This window comes from Pongo pygmaeus, chromosome 2 (assembly GCF_028885625.2).
Source record: "Pongo pygmaeus isolate AG05252 chromosome 2, NHGRI_mPonPyg2-v2.0_pri, whole genome shotgun sequence".
Lineage (NCBI taxonomy): Eukaryota > Metazoa > Chordata > Mammalia > Primates > Hominidae > Pongo > Pongo pygmaeus.
The window spans coordinates 134,391,510-134,417,643 of record NC_085930.1 but is presented as its reverse complement, the minus strand read 5'-3'; the positions used below and the strand labels follow the sequence as shown (position 1 = coordinate 134,417,643).

The following is a 26,134-nucleotide window of genomic DNA, read 5'->3' as shown; positions in this document are numbered from 1 at the left end:
CAAATAACCTCTTGTTAAAACAAAAAAACAAAACAAAAAAAACACCGAAACCCAAAACAAAACTAATGTAACTCCCTGTTGGAGAACTGGATGTTAACCTTCTGTTGAACAGTTTCTCTTCAGATACTGCTCTTAAGTAAAACCACCCATCAATACCATTTAAATTCTTTCCTCTCATATTTGAGAAGGGCATTTAATAATTTTAAAAACTGACCTATATCTTAGTTCAAATATTAGAGTTAGTGATTCTTCTGAGAAAAAATGTCTATATGTTCACCTTTAGGAATGCAGATAATTTTTCCAAGTTAGGGCTGTAAATCCACACAGTTTATTATTTTCCTTTGACAATGTGAATCAGGGGTAGATCCATTAACAAAAAAAAAATTACCATTTTAAAAACAAAATGTCTTCCCAGTATGATCCTGTATTCACGATTTCTTTTCTTTTTTTAAAAAATTATACTTTAAGTTCTGTGGTACATGTGCAGAACGTGCAGGTTTGTTACATAGGTATACACGTGCCATGGTGGTTTGCTGTACCTGTCAACCCGTCATCTACATTAGGTATTTCTCCTAATGCTATCCCTCCCCTAGCCCCCCGAGATGACATACATCTTTTTATCTTGTCAAACATTTAAATAAAAAGGGAAAGATAAAATATCAAGGTCCAACTATTCTTTCCCAAAGAATTAGGTTTTCCATAAAGGAAAATATCTGATTTATTCATGGTCGAAGAGTAAGTAGAAAAATCTTATCCTTCACACATAATTTAATTTATACACAGTTTTGACCCTTTGGGATAGTGCATAAAAACCCACTAAGATGGGCAGAATAAAAATACAAATGGACTTCAAACTGTAAAATTACCCCTCTTCTAACCTATTTTTCTCTTCCTCATCTTTCTGTAAAATGATAGTTTATATAGAAAAAAACTTTTTAAAAGTCCAAGCCTAATTTTACCATTTTGCCTATTTTCTACTGCTAACGTGTGTCATCATTTGATTGCTTTATTCTTTGTTCTTGCTATTATTTGGTTAATAGCAAGCAAGAGAAGAACTGATAATAAATGTGGGATGCACTGCATGAAAAAAACTCTACCACCAAAAGGACAACCCAAAATATGTGTGACACATGCCACGCAGACTGTGGGCCTTTGTGTGGGGTGTCAGAGCACTGCAGAATCTCTATTCTGATATTTGTTTAAAGATTTAAGACATAAAGAAAGTGTTCATCAGTGTGTACATTTCATAATCATAATCTGCAAGCTAAATACAGAACTAAAATCTGAAAAGGAATAATATTGGTAATTACCTACATTCACAGAATAGTTAGGAGAGTTTAAAAGATGTGGGGCAGCTGCTAATATTAGAACACTTTGACCACATTGCCATTGCTTTACAGCATAGTATGAAATAGTGCGACTCTAAGGAAACTCTTTGAAAATTACAAAAATGTCACGATAGGGGCCATGGGCTGTGTAAGTCAAATGCTCCACTTCTGAAAAGGTTTGTAGGTGAAGGTTAGAGTGCATTCTCATTTCTGAAATCTGGCTGACCCAGAAAGATACAGAGGCAAAGCTTACCAAGGGAGACTGTGTGCTCTGGCACAGCAGGCAGAAGGCATAAAACACACTATGGAAGAAAGAGAATTCACTTTGGAAAGAGACAAATATTTAGATTCCTATTCTGTGATTTCAACAAGGTGTTTACTTTCCCTAAGCTTAGATTTGTCCTCTATTAAATGATAATAATAGAACCTGTAATCAAGGATTGTTGTCAGAAGTTAATATCATATGTAAAGCACTGAGCACAATATCTTCCCTTAATAAGTGGTCAATAAATGTTGATTCCATCCTCATACAAGGTTATGCTTTGATTCAACAAATGGTGACTCTCATATAAGCATCCTCCTTCTACCTAACAGTGCCCAGTAGAGTAATAAGTGAGAGAGGATCAATGTTTATAGAATAAAATGAAAATGAATGGACCTAAGAAGAACACATTTGGTTATGAAAATCACCGTTTTCACCTAAGAGACTTTCTTTTTGCTATAAACATACTCAATATGAAATTAGAATGGAAAACAAAATGGCAGATTAATGATATTTCAAAGCATCTTAACTAGTTTGATTGTAATTGTGCTACTGTATTATTTTTAAAAAACACTTATTCTGTAAGACTTATGGATTGAGTAGCAAATAGATGCATATACTAGTTTAACAATGTTTAACCATTACCTGATATTACAATAAACATATAATTGGCAAAATGATAATAAAAACCAGATGGAAAATAACCTGCCAAGCTTAACAGAAAGGTAAACATAGCCATATCTGCATCTATAAAATGAGAGAAAACAGGTAGCTTGTTAATTCATCCTTACTCACCCAAGCATGCTTTGGTTTAAATACTCTACTTGCTGTATTTTATCATTTTATTTTGTGTATATGTAAAGGGGTCAGAGTTAATATTAGGTGATTTTAATCCATCTTGAATCTTAAACATACTGAGGAGAATAAAATGTGTAACATGCCTAAACAAAAAAAAATGAGCTTTGTAGAAACACAGCAACTTGTATTAATTGATTATTGAGGCTGAGAGGTCTCATGATCTGCAGTTGGCAAACTGGAGAACCAGGAGATCTGATGGTGTAGTTCCATTCTGATTCTGAAGTCCTAAAAACCAGGAGAGCCAGTGGTGTCAGTCCCATTTCGAAAGCCAAAAGGCTTGGGACTCAAAAAGAGCTGATTTTTTTTTTTTTCAGTTCAAGTCCAAAGCTAGGGAAAGACCAATGTTTTATAGCTCAAACAGGCAGGCAGAAAGAGTTTCCATTTACCTAGACTTTTTGTTCTATTCAGACCTTCAACTGATTGGATGAGGCCCACCCACATTAGGGAGGGCAGTATGCTATATTCAGTCTACTGATCCAAATGCTAATCTCATCCAGAAATACACTCAAAGACACACCCAGAATAATCTGCCAAACATCTGGGCACCCCATGACCCAGTCAAGCTGGCATACAAAATTTACTATCACATCCAACAAATGTCTTCTGTCAGTCCAGTGGCTTCCTTTACAGTTGAAGTCATTGGCCTGTTTCAATGTCTAAACTGCTTTGATGGGAATAATTATTTTCCCCTTTAGCGATACAATAATTCTTTTTAGGCTCTGATTGGATCTAAAATTTTTTTTACATTTTGCCATAGCAAAAGATGTCATGGTTTTCTTTGTGAGATAAATTAAACACTTTCTCAAACTCCAGAATTTAGAAAGTATTTCAGTTTTACCCTTTACAACTTGGTATAGTGTAAGTTATGCATATATATGTGTGATGAGAACCAATATTTGAGAGAGCTGAGTTCAATTACTGAGGCTCACTACTTTGCTGGGAATCTGAGTGATATGGGGTTGTTTGCTATAACACATTAGCACGTTGTTAACTTTAAGTGATATGAGAAGCCCATTCGTATCAACTTGGGCTCTAGCATTTTAGAGACCAAGCTTTTATTGCTATTGAGTCCAAAAGAAAGGCCTCTTTTTTTAGGAATGACTGTGTTTGCATTACATTTCATAATTGGATAATAGGTCAGTCATGTCCTTTAAAAATAGATATTACAGAAATGTCCTTATATGCACTATTATCCTAAGGCTTTAGAGAAAATTATTTTATATCATCACTATGACCTAAAAGTTAGATTTCAAATTTAATTTTGTAATATCAGGATCTTTTAGCTTTATTTTCTCATTTTCAACTCCTCAAAAAGTCCAGTTACTGTTTCTAACATATTGAAGAGTCCCGCCATTATCAGATAAGCACTGTTATAAATTATACTGAGGTAACAAACTCCAAATTGATTAAAATTTATTTCTCGTTCAAGCAAAATGCCTGACACAGGTCAGCAGAAGGGGCTGCACCATCTGGAATGTCACTGCTTGGCTGTTTTCCATTTGAAGTGTGGAGCACAGTTGTTCGGTTTGAAAGATAAACACATCATTTCTGTCGGTATTTTATTAAGCAGAACTAATTCCATGGGCACAGTTAATTTCAGTTGGAACAGAAAGTGTAAGCTTTTGTATATCCTAAAAGAAATAGAAAACTGGATACTGGCAAACACTAATAATATCTACCATAGCACCTAAAAGCTAATAGGAAAATTTTGTTTCCCATTTAATTTTGCTCAGAATTCAATTCCAAATATCCCCCAATTAAATGTATTATATATTATCAAAGTAAAAAAATACCAGCAATAAAAGGCCTTCCACTGGAAAACAGAGAAAGAATCTCAGTTGTTGTCTAGGTTATACTTGACAAAGCTAATAGATTAATGAAATCTCCTTGAGTCAAAGAGAGATGGAATAATAAGAGAGGCTGTTTTTTATTTAAGAGTTGCTTTACTACTCTTCTAAATGCCTACAGAAACAGGATACTACTAATATTTCACATAAGGAAACCTGCATGAGTAACATCTTATGGTAAAGTTGATTCCTTAGTCCTCTGAATTAGTGTTGCCATTATATCTTTTCATTGACAATTGAGTCAACTGAAACACACTGACAGAATTGTCAGGTCATTCCAAGATTTGTCTATATAGGCTTTTTTCTTCTTCATCCTGATCATATATAGTTCTTGATCATCAATTTTCAAAGCAAAACATAAACAAAGACTGTATATTCACTTTTTGACCTAGAACGACAAAATTCATTTAACTGCTGGCAAAACCAACAGTTTTTCTTTTAATTTTTAGATATGTGTTATTGATGTTAATACTACGTTTTGTGGACATAGGTTTTTAACCTGGAATGTTTCCAACTAATTTATGTTTTGTAGAACTCCTTTTGGTTATTTTCCAGTTCTTAAGCCTGTATAAATAGGCAGATTTATAACTCTCATGAGAATTTTACTGACTTTAAAAAATTCTAAATAACAATGTGGATCTCTCAAAAGAAAAAAAAATGTATGCCATTCAGAAAGCTTCTCCTGCGAGGTGTGGATTTAAAATGCATGTAACTTTTGGAGACTGGTTGTTTTCGTCCTCTTTGCCTATAATTGCTTATAGATAGGACTCTTCTCATCTTTGAATAGAAGGACTAAATGGATATATCAGTAAGGGCCCAAGTAAAAACCAGTGTTACATTCCAAATGGGCAATTTTAGCATGTTGAATTAAAAGGTTATTTACAAAGAAGTTAGTAGAGTATAGGGAAACCACAAGGGGTAGAACCACCCCTCTTGATAATAACAGCAGAAGTTCACCACAACTCCTAGGTCAGAAGGGGCCAGAGTAGAGAGCAGTTACAGAAACATGAGTTAGAGAAGGCTGGGTGGAAAAGGTCGGTTGTCAGAAGCTGTGCTCTTTTGTTTTGTAGTGACATAGTGACTACAGTTAATAACAATGTATTGTATATCTGAAAATTGCTAAAAAAGTAGATCTTACCACAGAAAAAGTGGTAAGGATGTGAGGTAACAGATATGCTAATAAGCTCAACTTAGTCATTCCACAGTGTATACATATATCAAAACATCAAGTAATATAACATAAATATATATTATTTTTGTCAATTTAAAAAATCAAAATAAAAAAATAAATTTCAAAATATATTGGGGCTAAGGATCTGTCTGTAGAGCATGAACCAGCAGCATTGGCATCAACTTGAGCTTATTAGAAATGCAGAATCTCAGGCCCCACCCAAGACCTACTGCATCTGAGTATACTCTTTGTCTAAATCCCCAGATGATTCCTATACACATTAAAGTTTGACAAGCACTGTTCTATACAACCAGTATTCTGAGAGCAGACAAACTTTCATTTGATGTTTACTGATAGCAGTAAAGATCCCTTAGCCAGACAGCAATTTGAATACTAATCAAACTTTGTCACAGAAACCAGGAAAACAGATGACAAAAGCAGTCAAAGGGTTGTTAAATAATAGATTACCATGGTACAGCTGAAGTAATGTCCAAAGGCCTGAGCTTGCAGAAACTCAACGAAGCCATTGAATCACTTTCAAGACTATAATTGGTCATTTTGTATTGGTAATGCTAGACTTGTAATTCTTCCCTAATTATAATTTAAGAGACATCGGCTGCACCTGCAAAAGTAAAACCCTGGTTAGTAGTCCTGTGTGACCTAGAACAAGCCACTTTACCTTCCAACATTCTAGTCTCTCCAGCTGTAGACAAAGATTGACAACTTTTATTAGTAATGGGATTGAGGTCCTCATATGGATGAAATGTATGCAAGTGCTGAGTATGATTATTATTTTAGCTGACAGATAAAAAGACTATCACTTGTTCTGAATGCTTTGTAAAGCAAAAGACACAAGAATGAAATTATGCCAATCGTCTTTTTTGTTTTGCCTGCTTATGGAGTTTGTTTGAACATGTCTGAATCTTATGATAAATATGCAACATAACAAAGGATTAAATGAAAAACCATTTAATTTACCAAATCATAGCTTGTAAAAATGTATATGTATTAGTAGTGGGGCAGGGGAGGGTTGGTATAATTAGTACCCCTTAGGAAAATTGTGTCTAGCAGGAAAATGTGTACATGTTTGGCAAAAATTGAGTGACAGGTCAAGAACTCTTCAAGCTAAGAAGATTATGTCAACAGATGCATTCCCCATCTGCTCACTGAATGCACAAAAATGGAAATCACATTTTTTCTCTGCCTATCAACGGAAGTTCCAGTTATACTCAAAGCGCAAGAATTTCACACCAATCATGCCAATAGCCAAGATGGAGAAATATAAAACATATGTAAAATGAAGTAAAGCTATTTTATATGATATTATATGTCATTTTATGTGAGATGAAAGGTATTGTCAAAGACAATTTTTCTCTTGTCCGCATTAGAAACTCATACTTCTATTCCCAAAAGGCACAATCTAACCACACACTAGAACAGTAAATCTGTGTTTACACCAAAAAACACACAATCTAACTGTGGACACTGACAACGCATGGTGTTATTGGAATAATAGGTCACCAGTACCGCAGATAGATTATTTAAGCCATTTAGTAACACAATGTTTTGAAAGCTCCCATTTTGAAGTGCTGGGGACTTCCATGAGACGTGGATATTATATGAAACATTCTTACCTGCTAGAGATATACTGACACTTCTTTATCTTTCAGTGATGTTTAGGGGCGATTGATGCAAGTGAGTTACTTAAGTTCAATTGAAAATAACAAAAAGTCATAAGAAATTCACCATACAATTCACTATTCATTGAATGAATCAACAAAGATTTGTAGAGTTATATTATGTGGCAGGATTTTTACAGGAGCTTGACTACTGTAAAGAGCAATAAATACATGTAGTAGCTGCCCTACCTGCCCCCCCAGCTCCACACTGGTCCTTATTCAATTCTGATCAAAACCAGGCTGCACATCCCTACATTTTGGCTCACACATCCTTTATAGAGAATTTTTAATCCATCTGAATGCAGTTGCTCAAACTTTGGATTTGAAATACAGGACCTTAATCTACATTTTCCAATGGCATCAATTATTGCTGTTTCTACTTGCTACTGCAAAGACCCATGCAAAGCAATACTAAAAATTCAAGACTTTTTCTTCTGATATTAGTTATGTAAAATTGTTACCAGGAATGGCTTATCTCTCCATGCTAAGGCAGAAGAATAGTTATAGAGATAACGGTAGTTTCTATTTTCTTTAAGCTAAATACTTTCTGGATTAGGATTCCCTGCCTTGCAGAAGTTCTCTACCAAGCTTAGTGCCTGTGTCACAAATCCACTATCAAATTGAGCCACCTGGAATTCTGACAAGATACCAGTTATATGGGGACTAAAGTTTTATATCTGTTATATTATTTAATCCTCACAACAAGGCCCTTATGGAAATATGACACAGAGGAGGGTGAGAAGTAGCATTACACCAATAAAGCTGATTAAACATGAGAGGAGTAAACCAGATACTCTGGAAATGTAGGGCAACAATGACTATTTCTAAACCAACAGAAGTTCTGAGGAAACCTGGATACAGCAGAAATAGAAAAGCTGTGGTAGTCAGTGATTCCCTTCTTAGGGGTATGGAAGGATCAATGTGTGGATTATCATGGCCAGTTGGCAAGTCAGTTGTCACATAGGTTTTTATTCATGACAGGAGATGTTGTTTAACAAGAGCAAATGCGTTGCCTGCAAAACATCTAATGATTTGTGTGGTTAATGCATGATGCTGGGAGAATAGACAAGGGAGGAATCTTTAGGTGCTTCAAAGTTTTGGATACAAAACTGTACCACTTGGAAGCACAGATGGTGTTTTCATCACTTCTTTTCTTTAACAGTTGGGATTCTGGAAGAGATAGAGAAATCTTGGATGTGAACAATTGGTTATGCAGATGGTGATGGTAAACTGGTTTGGCCAACAGTTTTAAATTCCAGGCTGATGGATTCTTATCCATGGAAGAATAAGAAGGAGAAGGGGGAAGAAGAAAAAAAGAGGAAGAGGGGAAAGTGGATAAAGAAAATGTAAATTAATAAACAAATAAGAATGTATATTGTTATGTTTCCTTTATGCACTGTCTTTATAAATAGAAAGAATCTGAAGGCCACATCTACAATAGCTATCCAGAGAAGCAATCAGGGATGCAAAATGTTTGCCAAATTTCAATTGATAAACAACTCTTAATAACTTAATTGAATGCGTCACTTGGCATTCATAATGTAGTTATGAGATCTAGGAATCAGTCATTGGGGGAAATTTCCCAGAGAATTAAAACTACCCATGGAAATCAAGTTTATGCTGGGACAGATGACAAAGCAATAAGACAAGTGAAATCCAGCAGAAACCCTGGCCAACGGAGACATATTTCTACAATTATGAAGGAAACACAATAAGGGAAAAGGGATTCTTAACAGTAGAAATACCACCTGCACTTAAAATGAAGGGATAGTCAAGGCTTTGGTTTAGGAAAGTTGTATATGTGAATTCTAACAGTCATACCTGCTTTTAGTATATACACTTGGAATGAAGATGGCCAGTTACAGCTTTTCCAATACAATTTTGTATCAGGCAACTTTCCCCTAAAATATTTACGGTAAAATCATGATATAAAATAATATCAGAATCAAAGGCAATATAACAACCAAAAGTCCTCAAAATGGAGGTATTGTATTTATTTTTACATTCAAGATTTGCTGAGTGCATGTTGTGTTCTAGGCATTGCCTTGAGACCAGGAGATACTGAGATAACAGTTTCTACCCTCAAGGAACTCAAAGACTAGTTGGTACAGTCTCATGTGATGCAAAGTGGTCAGGGCTAAAACTGCTATGTGAGTGTCAGTAAGCCAAGGAAATGCTCTACTGAGAAAATTAAGTATTAGAAGAAGTTTGAAGGAGAAGATTTTCTTGCCAGACAGAGAAGGGCAGAAGAGAAGAGCCCACAGTCAGAACGAATAGCATGCGCCAGGGCAGTGAGGGGTAAAGCTCACTGTATCTGATGGTGTGCAAGGGAGAAAATGCAGGACATGGAGCCATTAAAAAATAAAGTGGGGTTTGTGAAGGGCTTTGTATTACCTGCTCAAAAAGACTGTATTTTCTAATATGAGTGTCAGAAACATTTAAATATTTTATGCTGCTGTTGAGGTAAGTGGGAAAACTTTGGCTCATTTGATCAGAACGATTTTGTTTGTTTTAATTGACATATCTCTTTGCAGTTAAGTTGTATTTTGAAGACGTATCTTCTTTTTTCTTTTAATTATACTTTAAGTTACAGGGTACATGTGCACAACGTGCAGGTTTGTTACGTATGTATACATGTCTTCTTGAGTGGACAGAGCTTTGTTCACAAAGTAGCCCCAACAATCCTTTTTTAGCAAATGTGTGTCTTCTTACCATGCTATGGAGAAGCACTTGAGCCACCACCCTCAGATAGTAGAAACACTGCATTCTTTGCCTTCAACATTTGATGAAGACTGAGGTCTTTCCTGTTTTAGAATAAATTTTGATAGCAAGCACAGCAGGAAGCAGTAAACAAAAATGCAGTAAAACTTGATGGCATTTTCTGTGGCAGTATGTTGTTACCTTTACTGTCACCACAGTCTCTACTTCTAGGAAATGCCATCTCTCCTTGTGACAGCTGGTTTTGTCATGGTAAAAAGAGAGATCCCTTACTTAACACAATTAATTCCCTCATGCAACTTTAATAAGGTTCAGGGGTGTATCCCCAGAGACACAGTGACAGGAATCTTCCCTAACATAAATTGATTATTTCCCTCTAGAGTTAAAGGAACCTCTGTTTCCTTGAGTTACTTGCTCCTTTTAGTTCAAGCTAGGATAGTAATTTGTTTTCTGAAAATGTTAGTGCTTGTTTATGTTCCTGGATCCTGTCAAGACTCTGGATTCCCATTCTAAGTTCATGGCCTCAAAGTTGTGGCAAATGCATGGTAAGCCAGGCACAGAAAGACAAATATTGCATGTCCTCACTCATATGTGGGAGCTAGAAAAATGTATCTCATGGAGGTAGAGAGTAGAATGATGATTACCAGAGGCTGGGAAGGGAGAGGTTAGGATGAAGACAGGTTGGTTAATGGGCACAGAAGTACAGTTAGATTAAAGGAGTAAGTGCCACTGTTTGACAGCACAGTAGGGTGATATAATTAACAATAACTTATTGTATATTTCAAAATATCTACAAGAGAAGATTTGAAATATTCCCAACACAAATAAATGATAAATGTTTGAGATAGTGGTTATACTAATTATCGTGATTTGATCATTATACACTGTATTCATATATAAAATATCACATGCATCCTATAAATATGTATAATTATTATATATCAGTAAAAAAAGAATGTGTCTATGCAAAGGTATTTCAATCATGGAAAAATATCTGTTTATTTTGAAAACTAGAAAAATAGTTCATCAGAAATATGTCTATTAACATATCTGTTTCCAGTTCTTACCCTGAGGCAAACTATTTTTGCATTCATATAGTTTGCTATGAAGATATTTTACTGTGTTTAATCAGTCTCCTATATTTTTAGAGATGACGCTATTTACTTAATGTTGAATTAACATTTCACACAGCTTTTTACTCATGAGGCTACCTTTCTGTGTCATTGTGCTCTTTACATGTTCTGACTACATTAGGAAAAATCAATGCTTTCTTAAGCAATATTTCTTTTTCCACATGATAATATTCTATAGCAGAATGAATACCAAACTTAGAAGTCCTAAATTCTAGACTGAAGACTGTCATTCATGAAATAAGTAACCTTAAAAATGTCCTTTCACCTCTGAATCTTATTGCTCCTATTTTACAAGTTGAGAAATAATAATACATCCCTGCCTTTCTTAGCACTGTTGGTAGATCCAATAGGAAAAATGTACCTGAAAGCACATTGTATAAATTTACAAACACACAAACATTTATTGAATAACATAATTGTTGATGTGCCTAAAATTCAAACTTCTTCTTCAGAGACTGTGCCTTTATTTAATTCTCAATAAAAGGTCAATTCAAAGCATTTTTATTGGGAAATGAACTAATGTAGCCCTGGTGAGTTTCATACAGAAATTTAGCTTGGACAACCTATATGAATGGATGGCTAATGTGCCTCTTTAACCATCTCATTTAGTGGCAGCGTTGTCTTCTGAAATTATGATACAAGAGTTAATCACTTTAAGATGGAACTCTTGTGAATGTAGGTAGTGCAAATATCCTGGGTAATGATTTAAGTGTGATTCATGTGCTTTAGAACTGAAGCTTGGCAGGTAATGAAATTGACAACCCATAGTGAAGATTTCAAAGCATATTGAATTTTTCTCATATTCATTGTTTCACTTCTTAAATGTGAGGCTGAGAGATGTTGTTGTCTTCAGAAGTTTTAGATCTGCTGAAAAGCCTGGACAAGTATTCAGTTGAATCCCTTGAGTTTCATGCCAGCAGTAGGGCAGAAATAGTTTTGGCCTGGCAATTTCAAGGCAGGTGTTACCAGTTGGTTGCCCAAACCATGGAAAAACCTCCTTCTGGCCTTTTTAAATGTCTGACTTTGAGCAGTGTTACCTCCTGATGGACGTGCCAGGGAGAATTAGTTTCAGAATCCACTCACAGTAAGTAGACTGAATTAAGTTGCTGGATGAATTAGGAATATGTACTTAAATGTTGAAGAATGTCTGCCCAAAACAGCAGTCTTGAATGAATCTTCAGTTCAATGAAGTTGAACTACCTCTTTTTGTTTCCTGATTATATTTAGCCCATAGGTTCAGCTGCTTCTATTACATTTTGTGGTTCACGATAGTAAAATAAAGTCATAGAAAGTCCTTTATAAAAATACAAAGTATTATAGCAATGAAGGCAAAATATTACATTATGTTAGTTTTATGAATCTAACCAAAGACTAGAAAATATATGTGTGTGTCCTGCTTTCTGAAATATGTTTTCCTCAACTTGAAGAATACAAATCTTTTAGAAAAGCTACGTTTAAGTGAAATTCAATTTTCTGGTGGCCTTCCATGATTAAAATACTGATGTGGTCGTTACAAAAATAAATTCTCTAATGAATGTTATGCATTTTAAGTATAAAATGAAGACTTTTCAATGGTTCTTAAGTGTTTGGGGGCCGTGAAAGCTAAATGTCTCACCTAGAAAACTGAATGAAGTACCTACAACACAATTTGTTGTTTTATAATTCCATGGGGTTTCAGGTTCACTGATGGATTCCAGGACTCTCAGATGCCCTGCAGTGCTTATCTCTACTTACCCACCTTGAAGGTCTTTTTATTTCTTTCCAACTCTCATTCCATAGCTTTCCCTTTTTCTGCAAACTTTCTCTGTAGCAAATCTGGTATGAGTTCTTTTGTAGCATTCTCACCATTACTGAAGGCCACTTTGTCTCTGGCCTATAATAAGCATAGGCTTCAACCAGAAATGGCAAGAGTGAGACCTACCATTCACTAGGTGTCTACTCCAAATAGGTAGTAGTGCTTAGTGTGCTGAGTGCTTTACATGCAATATCTGCCACTCCACATTGTTTTGAAGTGTCCGATGATTTTTGTGCACTATCGTGCATCCCATTCACCCAGGGGAAGCAAAAGATATCATCAGTACTTTAGAGATGATGGATCTGTATCTCTCATTCTGTTTAAGAATCCCAAGTCACTGATTAAGATCCCCAGACTACTTATGCCCCTCTAGGCTCTTTCAGAATGAGGATGTCTTTAGATCAGGATGTATGTTCATTCAAATGCCTAACCTACCCATTCACCCCTTGGGCTTGGTTGGAGTTGGAGCGGCCTTTCAGGCTTTCTTATTAAGAAATTTCTTTTCGTGGCTCACGCCTGAAATCCCAGCACTTTGGGAGGCTGAGGAGGGCGGATCACGAGGTCAGGAGATTGAGACCATCCTGGCTAACATGGTGAAACCCCCTCTCTACTAAAAATACAAAAAATTAGCCGGGCATTGTGGTGGGCACCTGTAGTCCCAGCTACTCGGTAGGCTGAGGCAGGAGCACGGTGTGAACTCGGGAGGTGGAGCTTGCAGTGAGCTGAGATCATGCCGCTGTACTCCAGCCTGGGCAACAGTGTGAGACTCTGTCTCAAAAAAAAAAAAAAGGAAAAAGAAAAAAAAATTTCTTTTTCACCAAGCAAATGCTAAAATGTTTAAGAATAAATAAGTAGGAATAAAAGAAAACCAAAAGAAATATCACTTCCCTGCTTCATTTCTCTGAAATGTGGTCACTACTATGCACCTCTAACTATTGTCTTTCACTTTGCTCTATCCACATAGGTAACAACATTGACTCAGGAAGTTTCTCAGTTGGGTAAAGACATGAGAAATGTGATCCAGCTTCTGGAAAATGTTCTGTCACCTCAGCAGCCATCACGGTTTTGCTCTCTGCACAGCACCTCTGTGTGTCCCTCCAGAGAGAGCTTACAGACCAGAATGAGCTGGAGTGCGCACCAGCCTTGCCTACACTTGCAAACAGGCGGGGCTGCTTATACCCAAGCACAACTTTGTAGCAGTAATATCACCTCAGACATTTGGAGTGTGGATCCCTCCTCTGTGGGGAGCAGCCCCCAACGAACTGGAGCTCATGAGCAAAATCCTGCAGACAGTGAACTTTATCATTCTCCAAGCCTTGATTATTCACCTTCCCACTACCAGGTTGTCCAAGAAGGTCATTTGCAATTTTTAAGGTGCATCTCTCCACATTCAGATTCTACGTTGACGCCTCTGCAGTCCATTTCAGCAACTCTCTCATCCTCTGTCTGCTCCTCTTCAGAAACATCTTTGCACCTAGTTCTCCCAAGCAGATCAGAGGAGGGCAGCTTCAGTCAGGGAACTGTGAGTTCCTTCAGTCTGGAAAACTTACCAGGATCTTGGAACCAGGAAGGAATGGCATCAGCTTCTACAAAACCTTTGGAGAACCTTCCACTGGAAGTTATCGCAAGCACAGCAGAAGTGAAAGATAACAAAGCCATAAATGTATGATATTAGTGTCCATGATGCAGCAGCTAATTTCAAACCTACCACTGCATGACAGTTTTAGTTTGCCTTTTTTGCCTCTGGTGGGCATGAAGACTGAGCAAAGCTGGGAATCCTGCAGAAAAGAGTGTGAGGAGCCAGGGAAAGGCAGAACCACCTCCATGCTGTAGCAAACAATTTCTAGATACTAGAAGCATAATAGAAACATTTTTCTGTACAGGTATTAAACTACTGGTCTGTTTGACAGACTTTGGTAACAATCCAAAGACCCTGAGGGTCTAAGCAGCTAGAAGTCCTAGACAAAGAATTTGTGGATGACTTTTGTCCCATGTGGCTTTTGTGAAGTATGGCAAAGGTTTTTCATGAGTGCCTGATTGTCATTCCTGAACAATATCCATAGCACTGTTGGCCTCAGGAGTGCACAGCTCCTGCTGATGTATTTTTCTTTTTGTGAAGGCTAAGGGACAATTATCACTGCATGTCATCTCCTAGACAATCAGTCAAATAGAGCTGGTGACCAGTGGTTAGCTATTCGCACGTTATTTGCCATGTAAATGAAAACGTCTTTATTTATCAAAAAAACACAGAGGCTATTTTTATATCCTTGGTATGAAATATGTATTTAAACTATTTAAATATTTATAAAGAAATGAATGTTTTCTTTTCATTTTGGTAAAAAAAAAAAAAAAAGCTTGCTGTTTTAACAAGAAATGCACTACTGTTGTGTATAGTAGATCAAAAATTATTTATTACTAAGAGGATGTAGTTTCCAAAGGAATCCCCCATTTTTTCTGCATGCAATTTGCGACAAATGTATTCTCATGCTTCTGGATTATAAAAGAAAAGTGAAGTCATATTTTGTTAATGAAATAAAAACATGGACTGAGTGTCAACTACATGAGCTTTGGCATGGGGGTAGAGAGGCTCCATCTAGGCTCTGCCGACTCATGTCAATGACCTGATTTAAGGTCGTTGTGCCAGCAGAAATGTCTCTCCTCTAGGTATCGTATTTTGTTGCTCAAGAATCCAAAATGGGTCTGTGGACATAAGGATATTTTGGGCTCAAAGTGAGGGAGAAAACCTGGGTGTGTCCTTTCCCAGTGCTTTTCTTTTACAAGAGGTAGTAGACCAGTGGAAATCCCCAAATGGAGCCAAGACTTCCGAGCTATAACTTGTGGGAGTAATACCAGCTTGCAATGGGTCAGCACTTTACCTTTTTTCTTTAAGGCTCCCAACAATGCTATACGGCGCAGTTGTTTTCATTCCTATTTTTAATAAATCTCAGGGGAAGCCTCAGAGATTACACAGTTAGGATGCTGACACAGTCTAGAATCCATAATGCTCCCTACATCTCACACTAACAGGCAAATTCAGATGCTGGGATTGGCAATGATTTAAGCACCTTCACTAAAGTTTTATTTTATGTTTTAGGACAGTTACGGTCTAACTGTCTTGGACATTTTGGGGAAGATATATTGGGTTCACATTCTGGAGTTCTCTTTATTTTCCACCACAAAAAATAAACAATCTGAGAATTGTATCATTAAAAGTATCTAAACACGCCAAGACTTCCGATGTTGTATGAATCTTGCATCTTAAAACTGGCTAGAGCAGCAGAGAGAAAAGATATCTTTTCTAAGAAAAACGAACACAGGACATGTTTATAAGGCAGGTCACTCAGGACTCAATGCCTTCTACTTTCCCCCTCTCCAAAATTCAGTCTCTCCCTAAGTTAAAGGGAAAACTGAGACAAAGGCAACATTCTAGATTTCATGTATTCATTTGCATTCTCCCTTTTGCTCTTCTTGACCTATGTAATCATTTTAAGTGCAGTTCAAAAAGAGCTAACTGGTGTTGGCTCACAAGTGTCCTTCTGGCAAATTACACTGCTATTACTAGTGCTAACAAGAATAACTGGCATTCTGTTTCTTGAGTACTGACTTTGTACCAGCCAATTTTTAGGAATTAATACACATTACACTTCCTCGTGTATTAATCAAACAATGCTAACAGTTACTTGAGTTATTTGTTATTATTATCCCTATTTTACAAGTGAATAATTGAGACACAGATTTTTTTTTAACTTCCCCAGTCACATTATTTTAAATGATTGATAGACTCATGGCTGCTCTAAGTACCCCTCTCTTCATGTTCACACGCATGCTTGTTGATCTTTGAAACTTTACTAATAATTACAATTGAGCACTGAACAATGAGGGGCAAGGGGGCTGGCCCCACACACAATTAAAAATTCATATATAACTTTTGACTCTCCAAAAATTTAACTTCTAATAGCCTATTGTTGACTGGAAGCCTTACTGATAACATAAACAGTTTACATAAATCAACTGTTTATGAATATTATATGTATTATATACTGTATTAGCACAATAAAAAAAGCTAGAGAAAAGAAAATTGTATTAAGAAAATCATGAAGAGAAAATACATTTACTATTCATTAACTGGAAGTGGATCATCATAAAGGTGTTCATTGTTATAGTCTTCACATTGAATAGGCTGAAGAGAAGGAGGAAGAGGAGGAGTCTTGCTGTCTCAGGGATGGCAGAAGCTGAAGAAAATCCGCATATGAATGGATCGTGCAGTTCAAACCATTGTTTGAAGGGTTGTTGAAGGGTCAACTACAACTTTTTTCAAAATCAGTGAATAAACTATTTGAGTTATTTTTGCAATGCAAGTAAACAAATAGGATGAATTAGCTAAGTTCTTGGGATTTGGGGATGTTCCTGTGAATTGGCTGGAAACAAGCCCATATTTTCTGTCCAGTCACCTTCTCTATATTTACTCAACATCTGACTTTAGCAGGCATGAGAACAAGCTCCCTGACCTGCATGGAGCTGCAGCTGGACAAAAGTGAGCAAGCACCTGGAAGGAGGGAGGGCGCACCTGGAAGGAGGGAGGGCTCCCGTGCATTTCTTCCATGAGGACCTCCGCCTCATCCAAATCAACCCCATTTTATTCCTTATCGACCCTTTCCCCAATCTACTCTGACAAACAGGACTCTCCCATATCCAGAGCAGCTCAGGATGATACAGTTTAGTTCTATTTTGTTTAAGTATGTGCTAATAATATTCTAGAAAGTGAGAATTTCAAGTTTTCCTAGATGTTAATTGTCTAAGCATTGTAGCTACACAAATAGCAAAGGCCCTTGTCTTCTTATCAGGGATGCATTTTTGAGCCCCTACATTTTCTTAACCTACTCACCTTCTGCTGAAAGAAAGCCCCAGGAACCCAGAGGCAACAAAAGCAGTTATTTTCTTGGTCAAGGTAATTTTCTTTAAAATTATATTGAGAATAAATATTTTCTATGCAATTCTAATTAAAACCAGACAGATTATGCAAAACTTCATATTAATTCAATATAAGAAGAAATTCCTAATAATTCCAGCTACTTACAAATGGAGTTTATTGTTTATCCCCAATAGACAAAGTGTCCTCTCAGAGGCTGCATGAGTATTTGACAGGAATAGTTTTTCCAGAAGGGCTGTGCATTGGATGTGAAGTTAGCAGAATGCCTACATCACAACCACATGGGGTATATATTTGAAATGCAGATAATCTAGCTTCAAGCCAGCTGCTTTGAATGGGACCTGAAAATCTACCATTTGGTAAACTTCCTGGGTGACTCAAATACACTAAAGGCTGAGAAGTATTGGTCTAGAATCTACAGAAGTACAAGTCTCAGTCCTAGCTAATCTGTATGTAAGTAGACAACCACTGAAATTCTATTAAGGACAGCCCAGAGTCTATAATTGTATAATGAAGGAGGCTGATTAACTCCTAAATCAGTAGTCCTCCAACTTTAGTTCAAATAATGTATTTCTGGGAGATCTTATTAAAAGAGAGATTTCAGGGCTCCAACTCCTTAGACATGAGCTAGGTCCCCAAGTGATTCTAATATGTATGTTCCAAGAAATAAACTCTGAAAACGTTGTCCTAAGAAGTACAACCTTTCGTTTTATAATGAGCTGTTTCTGTGGGAAGATGGACCAACTAGAATCAAACCAATTAAAACTGACAAGTTTCTTTCTGTACAGTTCCAAATACATCAATGACCTTTTTTTATCAAAGTAATTGACATCTTTTCTCCAAGAGAGCTTTGAACACCCATCAATTACTTCAATGAAAAATGATTGTCTACTATGTGTCTTGCACCACTTAAACCTCTTGATTTGTTGTAGATCTTTGTTTTCTTGTTTCATTTAGATTTTCTAGAAGAAAAAAGAAAAGTGAAAATACCTTCTGAAGTTTCAAAAATTGGTCAGTTATCTGATAGGAATCATATTTGTATGTGAAGCAAGATAACTATTTGGTCAGCAGATGACAGTTGCTGTGGATGTCCCCTATGTGAAATGGAATTGCTAATGTTAAGATTGTGATTTTATTCATAACAATGAAAACAGTCTGCACCAAATAGTTCTTGCTAAAGCTACTTATTCTCATGGCATATATAGCTCATTTTCTAAGGTCATCTTTTTAAGACATTGCTTTTATGTCTTCTTTTTTAAGTATATAGTGCTTCAAATGTAGTCTTCTCTTAGATACCATCATCACCGAAAATAGAGCTTGGGTACATGTGCAGGCATAGGCTCTATTAAAGCCTCTTCCAAAAGGCTTTCCTTTGCCTACTTATTTCACTTTATACAAAGGCAAATGGTCTAAATAAATATTAAGCTGAAAAAGGAGCAGAAGTTTTGGAAGAACACAAAGGAGTGTTTGCCTCCAACCATTTTTTCTTGCTCTGTGATATGGACAAGTAATTTAAGACATCTGAGCCTCAATTCTTTCATCTAAAACTTGAAGAATAAAATATATCCAATTTTCAGAGTCTTCGTGAGAATTAATGAAGTAATTTTTGTGAAGGCACACTACCCGATGTACAATAAACGCTAAACAAATGTCAGTTTATCTTCCTGACCTTTCATCCCCTGGTTCCTTTCCTATTTCCCCCTCCTCCCCTCATCTCCTTCTTCCCTCTCCTTCCTGATTTTTTCACCTTTCCTTGCCCCCACCCTCCTCTTCCCCAACTTCTTCCTGGCTCTCCCTGTATGTCCAGTCTCTTCCCACTTACATCCTCTCCATTCTCTCTTTCCCGCTCCCTCCTCTCCCCTTGGCCCTTCCTCATGCTTCCTCCTTTTCCCTCTCACTCAGTGTTCCAGGCCACCTTCTGGAAAATGAGTCCTCTCTTTGACATTTTCTCTGCTTAGGTCACAAAGTAGCTTTCATAATATGTCCCCTACCGTCTATTCATCACAGTGTTAACAATCAAGTCAACATTTACCTTTCTTTAAAAAGTTGTTAAAGAGCCACCAGGGTAGAAAAACATGCTGTTTCTGCCCCCAGCCACCTTATCCCCAACCCGTGTGGCTTCTAATATGTCTATCTGAATTTCAGTGAAGTTTTATTTTGAACTCTTTAATTACAGAAAGATACAGGAAGTTTATTCACTAACACAAATATATTCTACAAACACATACCATGTTTTCCCCATAAAGTTTTTCTATAGAGATCTGCTGTTGCTTTAGACATCACACACATATATGTCACAACCACCATCCCTGGCCACAGAAGACCTGAGCACTACCAGCCAAAAGCCTCAGAGCTTTCTCTGTGGCAAATGTTGTTGCCCTCTTACCCACAGTTCCTCTGGCTAGAAGCAGAGCTTATGAAATGTCTGCCACTTCACACAGATGCCTTCAAAGCTTCCCTTGGTAGTCCATCGTGTGAGTAGGTCTCATCAGAGGGAATAAGCTAAATGTTACTCCCTGCAGCTTGTGTCCTGAAAGAACCTATTCCTTGAGTTGTGTCATTCAACAGAGCCCCGAATAAACAGTATAAAAGACATGAGGACAGCACAGTGAGGCAGAGATAGACCAGCACCTCCATACCTGTCATTGCAGGTAATTAAATAAGCTGTTCATTCCAGAAAAAAAACAGCTGGTGGGAAAAATTTGTCCGAAGGGCAAAACTATGCCTTCTTAAGCTATTTCCTTTTAACTTGGGTTTTTCCTTTATGGAGATAAGAAGCTGGAAATGGGATGGAATTTGATGCTGAAGCTAAGCTTCTGGGTTTTTTTTCACAGTTGGTTTGATAAAAATAGAACATACATATGTGATATATTTGAGTACAACAAAGAATAAAATAAGAGGAAGTGAGACTTAAAAGTGTGTCTGTGCTTTTTATTTTTGTAAAGAACTAATATACTAAGTTGAAGGGACCACTTTCATTTAAGAATTTCCTCCAGGGTAAAGAGGACCCTTTTGCTTTGGCACTTTTACTTGCAATGTTAATTTTTTTTAACCAGTGCTGACTCTGAACTTTACGCTACTCCTGTAGCTTTATTCTTCACTATGGTTTATTTGTCCTGAGAGAGAATTATTTCTGAACTCTGCATGGGGGTCAGTATTAAATGCTAATAAGGAAGGGGCTCAAACTCAGCCACATCTTTTGGGGAACACAGAGCCCTCTGGGTAGCTGCAGCCACATGGCCAACACTCAGCATCTTCAGGGCCCCTTGCTATGACTGGCAGTGATGTCCAGAAGCCCTCAGATGGAAACACAGATTTCCGAAAGTTGCCATGATAACTTATTGACCAAAATGAGTCATAAGAGTTCCTCCTGCTATAATCAGACAATCTGTGGAACCAAATCTAATTGTCAACTCTGGCTTCCAGAGTTCAAATTCCAAAGGTATTTGAGCCCTGGGCCTAGATCACTTAGCATATCTCTTGTTAACTTACACAAAAACCACGTCTACAGAAAAGGGGTAAAGAAGACAACATTTCTGACACTTGGTTCTGAAGGTGTGGTTTGCGGGACAACAGCAGCAGCTTCATCTGGAAGTTTGTTAAAAATGCAAAATCTTGGACCCCATCCCAGAGCAGTGAATCAGAATCTGCATTTTGACAAGATTCTCAGGTAATTTGTGCACATGTTAAAGGTTTAGAAATACCAGGACAAGGCCGGGTGCGGTGGCTCACACCTGTAATCCCAGCACTTTGGGAGGCTGAGGTGGGCGTATCACGAGGTCAAGAGATGGAGACCATCCTGGCTAACATACTGAAACCCCGTCTCTACTAAAAATACAAAAATTAACCAGGCATGGTGGCGGGCACCTGTAGTCCCAGCTACTTGGGAGGCTGAGTCAGGAGAATCGCTTAAACCCGGGAGGCGGAGATTGCAGTGAGCAGAGATCATGCCACTGCACTCCAGCCTGGGGACAAGGCAAGACTCCGTCTAAAAAAAAAAAAGAAAAAAGAAAAGAAAAAGAAAAAAAGAGATACCCAAACACTGGTTCTTGACTCTGGCTACCCATTAGAATTACCTATGTTGCTTTTAAAAAACAGATTCCTGGCTCTAACCACAAAGAGTTTGATTTAGTTTGCGTGGGTGGTACCTAAGTATTGGTAATGTTTACATTAATTCAGTATACACCCAGGGTTGAAGAAAACACTGCTTTAGAACAGTAGTTTTCAAAATGTGGTGGCTTAACCAGCAGCAACCAGCATCACCAGGAACTTGTTAGACATGCAAATTCATACTCCACCTCAGACATACAGAATCAGAAACTCTGGGGGTAGGGCCCAGCAACCTGTGGTGCTTCTGATACCAGCTAAAGTGTGAGAACTACTGCTCTAGTCTAATCGACAAAGGACCCAGCATCGGCTGAAGTAGGGTTTAAGCAAGAAGGAATGTGCATATAGTTATAAGGTGTATAACAAGATGTGTATCAATATCAACCTTCCTCCTGGAGACTCAGCATCTTCTTTCCACTTCAAATACTCCTCTATGTTTTAAAACCGTACTAGTTGATGGACATATCAATTTCTGATTAGAATAGGCTCCCCATAATGCCGTCTATTCTATCATTTCTAGTTTAGCTTAGAGATATCATTGTGAAGGATTTTATTCCTCAGATATCATTGGCATATCTCAGTTTCATGAGTCTGAGCTTGGGAAAAGAATAATTGTTGGTTACAAGAGCAGATCACAATTGTAGGTCTTGTGAACCATGAGCTGAGACAGAAGTTCCTCCCTCAAGACTACAGACAATGTGTCCCATGGAAAAACAACCTAATGTTTTTCCTCATTTTGATTAAACATGGTTGTTGTGTTCAGAAATCAGAGCTTTATATTGCAACACAAAACCAGCTCCATATATAAGCCATAAGAGCAGCACTGTGCTGTTTTAACCACATTCATAAAAAATAACTGATAATCTACTATCTGACTGTGGAGAGGTGGTATCTACTGACAATAAAATATCGTATATGAAATAATGAAAAAAGAAAGTTTTCTGTTATTAGAAACTGTTTCTATATCTTAATGCTGCTGCATAGGTGGCTGATGTGGCAATACTTTACAGAGTTTCACTTTTAAACAAGTTAAATTTATTTGTATATGTACAACACCTATACTCTAGGGTTTATGTATTTAGACTACAATAGTAGGTCTGCATTTATCTAACACGTAGTTAACACTGTCTTTATAAAGACATTTTCTGAAGTAAATATAAAGAGTGAGACTTGGGCTGAGATAAACTGAGTTCTTTACTTCACTGCTTAACTATTTGGCTTTGAACAAAACAAATTCTCAGACTCTTCATTCCCTTTTCTCTGAGACTGGAATATTTCCATATGACTTCTCCTACAAGCATATCCTGATATAAAAATTTTGGTGAAATAGTTTATTTGGAGGATGAACTCAGGAAACACTGATTAGGGAATGGGAAGATGAGACTGAAAGAAGGAAGCTAGAAAGTGATGCATTATTGAGCAGGTAACCATTGTGAGCAACTGAGGTTCAATCACTCTAAGGAGCTCCAGACGACATTACAGAACATGACTTATGAGTTGCACAACCTAACAAGGAAGAAGATGGATTATTCATCCTCCAAGTTCCATCTGTCCCAATGGCTAAAGGCTGCACCCAGAGATGTTAACTATACATCCGGCCTGTCCTTATGCAAATATAAAGACAAAACGTTAGCAGAGAGTCCCAGGAATTTGCAGCAAAATGTCTTAGGCAGAGCCTGGAACCATAAGTGTATATGAGAAGAGCACAAAAAGCAACTGCTACATGAGGTATGTATGTATCAGGTCCAGTCAAAAGACAGAAACCACAAAGTAACTTGAACAGGAAGTGCTTAAAATAAATAATTATTATTATGGAAGATAGGTTTCTAAGAAAAGATGAAAGAACATCCTGTGGTGGAGAGAGGGTATCGAAGGAAGGAATAAATTTGGAAAGTTTCCAAGGCTAGGATACAGACTTTCTGAAAAAGGGGTAGATATAGCCCAATGAGAGGTTTGCTGGGTTTCCTGGATAAGAAGTGGTCCATTGTCACTGGACTGAGGCCAGAGAGAAATGCATGCTGGGCAAACAGCAAATCCATCCAGAGGTTCAAGTGGATCAAGGTTGGTGTGAGGAAATGGCTCTGGTGTTCAACACACCACTGGTCACTCTGTACCATAGGAGCCAACCAAAGAAGCAGGACACAGAACCCACGAAAAGAGCCCTTTCCTCTGCAGTGTCTCTCTAGCACCCTCTACTGACAAAGAGGAAATATTTACAAGATCCAGTTCAGTATCACAAGCAGAGCAATGAAGGATAGATTCTGACCACCGACACAAGGAAATACTATTTACATAAGATCATTCGATATGAAGTAAATGGAATAACATGTATTAAAATCACTTTTTAAACAGTAAAGTTCTCTGTGTTAGTCTGTTTAGTGTTTCTGTGACAGAATATCTGAAGCTGGGTAATTTATAAAGAAAATAAGTCTATCTTGTGATTTTACAAGTGGGAAAATACAGGAAGCATGGCAGTGGCATTCTCTCAGCTTCTGGTGGAGGTTTTCCTGCTGCCTCATAACACGGGAGAAGGTCAAAGGGGAAGCAGAGAAGCAAAGATGCATAACCTGAGGGCCGGCACATCTCAGCTTTATAACAACCCACTCTGCAGGAACTAAGGCATTCCCATGAGAACGAATCCGAATCTCATCTTGCCTGAGTGAGAACTCACCAAACCATTTATGAGGGATCCACCACAGTGACCCAAACACTTCCCACTAAGCCCCACCTCCAATGCCTCCACACTGGGAGCCAAAAATTTCAACATCAGTTTTGGTGGGAACAAACTCAAGCCATATCCAAACCATAGCATTCTTGATATACTTGGTGTGAAAGTAATTGCGGTTTTAAAAGACATTACTTTTAACGTAAAAAAAACTCAATTACTTTTGCACTAACCTAATAGTATTTTTTAAATGAGTGTTTGTATGTAAAAACATCATCAGAATTACTATTTATAATAAAACTATGTTTTTCACTAACATGGTTGATTTATTAAATTTTTAAAGCTATGTTTAGCATATGGTCTTTTAAACAAGGTTTTCTTCTCTGTAAAAATGTCATAAATTGACTCCCATGTCCATATACATGTTTCATGGCCTAAAATTCCTTTAATGGGGATCAAGTCTTTCTTCTACAGTGAATGATAAGTGCAATATATTTATTTTAATCCACAGAATACAAAGGGTCTAGCATATTTTTATTTCTTTTACAGAAAATTTTGATAGACAATGGAAAAAGTGAGGAAAATGGTCTATGTACAAAATGAAAAAGCTATTACCGGGCAGTTAGACTGTCCTTGCTTCTCTCCCTAAAAACTCTTCAGGAAACCACATCTTTTTCTCTCACCCTAGTTAGCACAGTCAGATCAGTGCAAAAAAAAAAAAAAAAAAAAAAAAAATTATGAAGCTGGAAACCCCCATTCTAAGCAAACTATCACAAGGACAGAAAACCAAACACCACATGTTCTCTCTCATAGGTGGGAGGTGAACAACGAGAACACATGGACACGGGGCGGGGAGCATCACACACTGGGGCCTGTTGGGGAGTGGGGGGATGGGGGAGGGATAGCATTAGGAGAAATACCTAATGTAAATGACGAGTTGATGGGTGCAGCACACCAACATGGCACATGTATACATATGTAACAAACCTGCACATTGGGCACATGTACCCTAGAACTTAAAGTATAATAATAAAAAAAAATTATTTGGGGAATTACAAAAAAAAAATTGAGTTGAAATCCTCTAACTTATCACACTCTTCTCTCTTATTCTCCTCACTAGTGATACATCAATTAAAATATCTCCTTGAGAGGTCTTTATCACATACCTATCCAATTAACCTTTCCTCTAAATGAATTAATCTCTTGACCCATCAATGTGCTTCTGGCTATTAATTTATTGTTTCCTTTCAGTTACCAATGATGTTCATAGTCACTTATAACTCTTAGAAATAGAAAACCAATCTGTCGTCAGGCCTACTGACAGGTCAGAACATCCTTTGTTCTCCCTCCTCTTTATTTCATGAAGTTTCAAAGGCTATCAAAGGGATGTAATAGTACAGCATAACAGACAGGCACAGAAACAAAAAGACAAGAGGTAACCATGGATAGAAACACAATTTCTATTTTGAGAGTTGTGTACATGTCAAAGTAATTGGCATTTTAAAGGGAACTGTAACAAAATGGTCAAAGATGGCTAGATAAACGTTGGTCAAGTTCATTGTGGAGGTAATGTATGGGATGAATTACATTCGGCCAGGTGGTTTCTGAAATGTTTTCTGGCTTGAGATCCTCCAATCATTG

The 26,134-nt window shown here is 37.3% G+C and overlaps 1 protein-coding gene across 1 annotated transcript in view; it reads left to right on the top strand.

Annotated features, from left to right (window-relative positions):
- The window catches only part of KCNH8 (potassium voltage-gated channel subfamily H member 8), a 394,745-nt gene extending 378,730 nt beyond the window's left edge, over positions 1–16,015 (top strand). The window contains exon 16 of the mRNA XM_054483001.1: positions 13,756–16,015. Within this exon, the coding sequence (XP_054338976.1) occupies positions 13,756–14,460 (705 nt within the window). The 3' untranslated portion in view covers positions 14,461–16,015. The remainder of the gene's footprint in view (positions 1–13,755) is intronic.
- Positions 16,016–26,134: the final 10,119 nt, after the last annotated feature.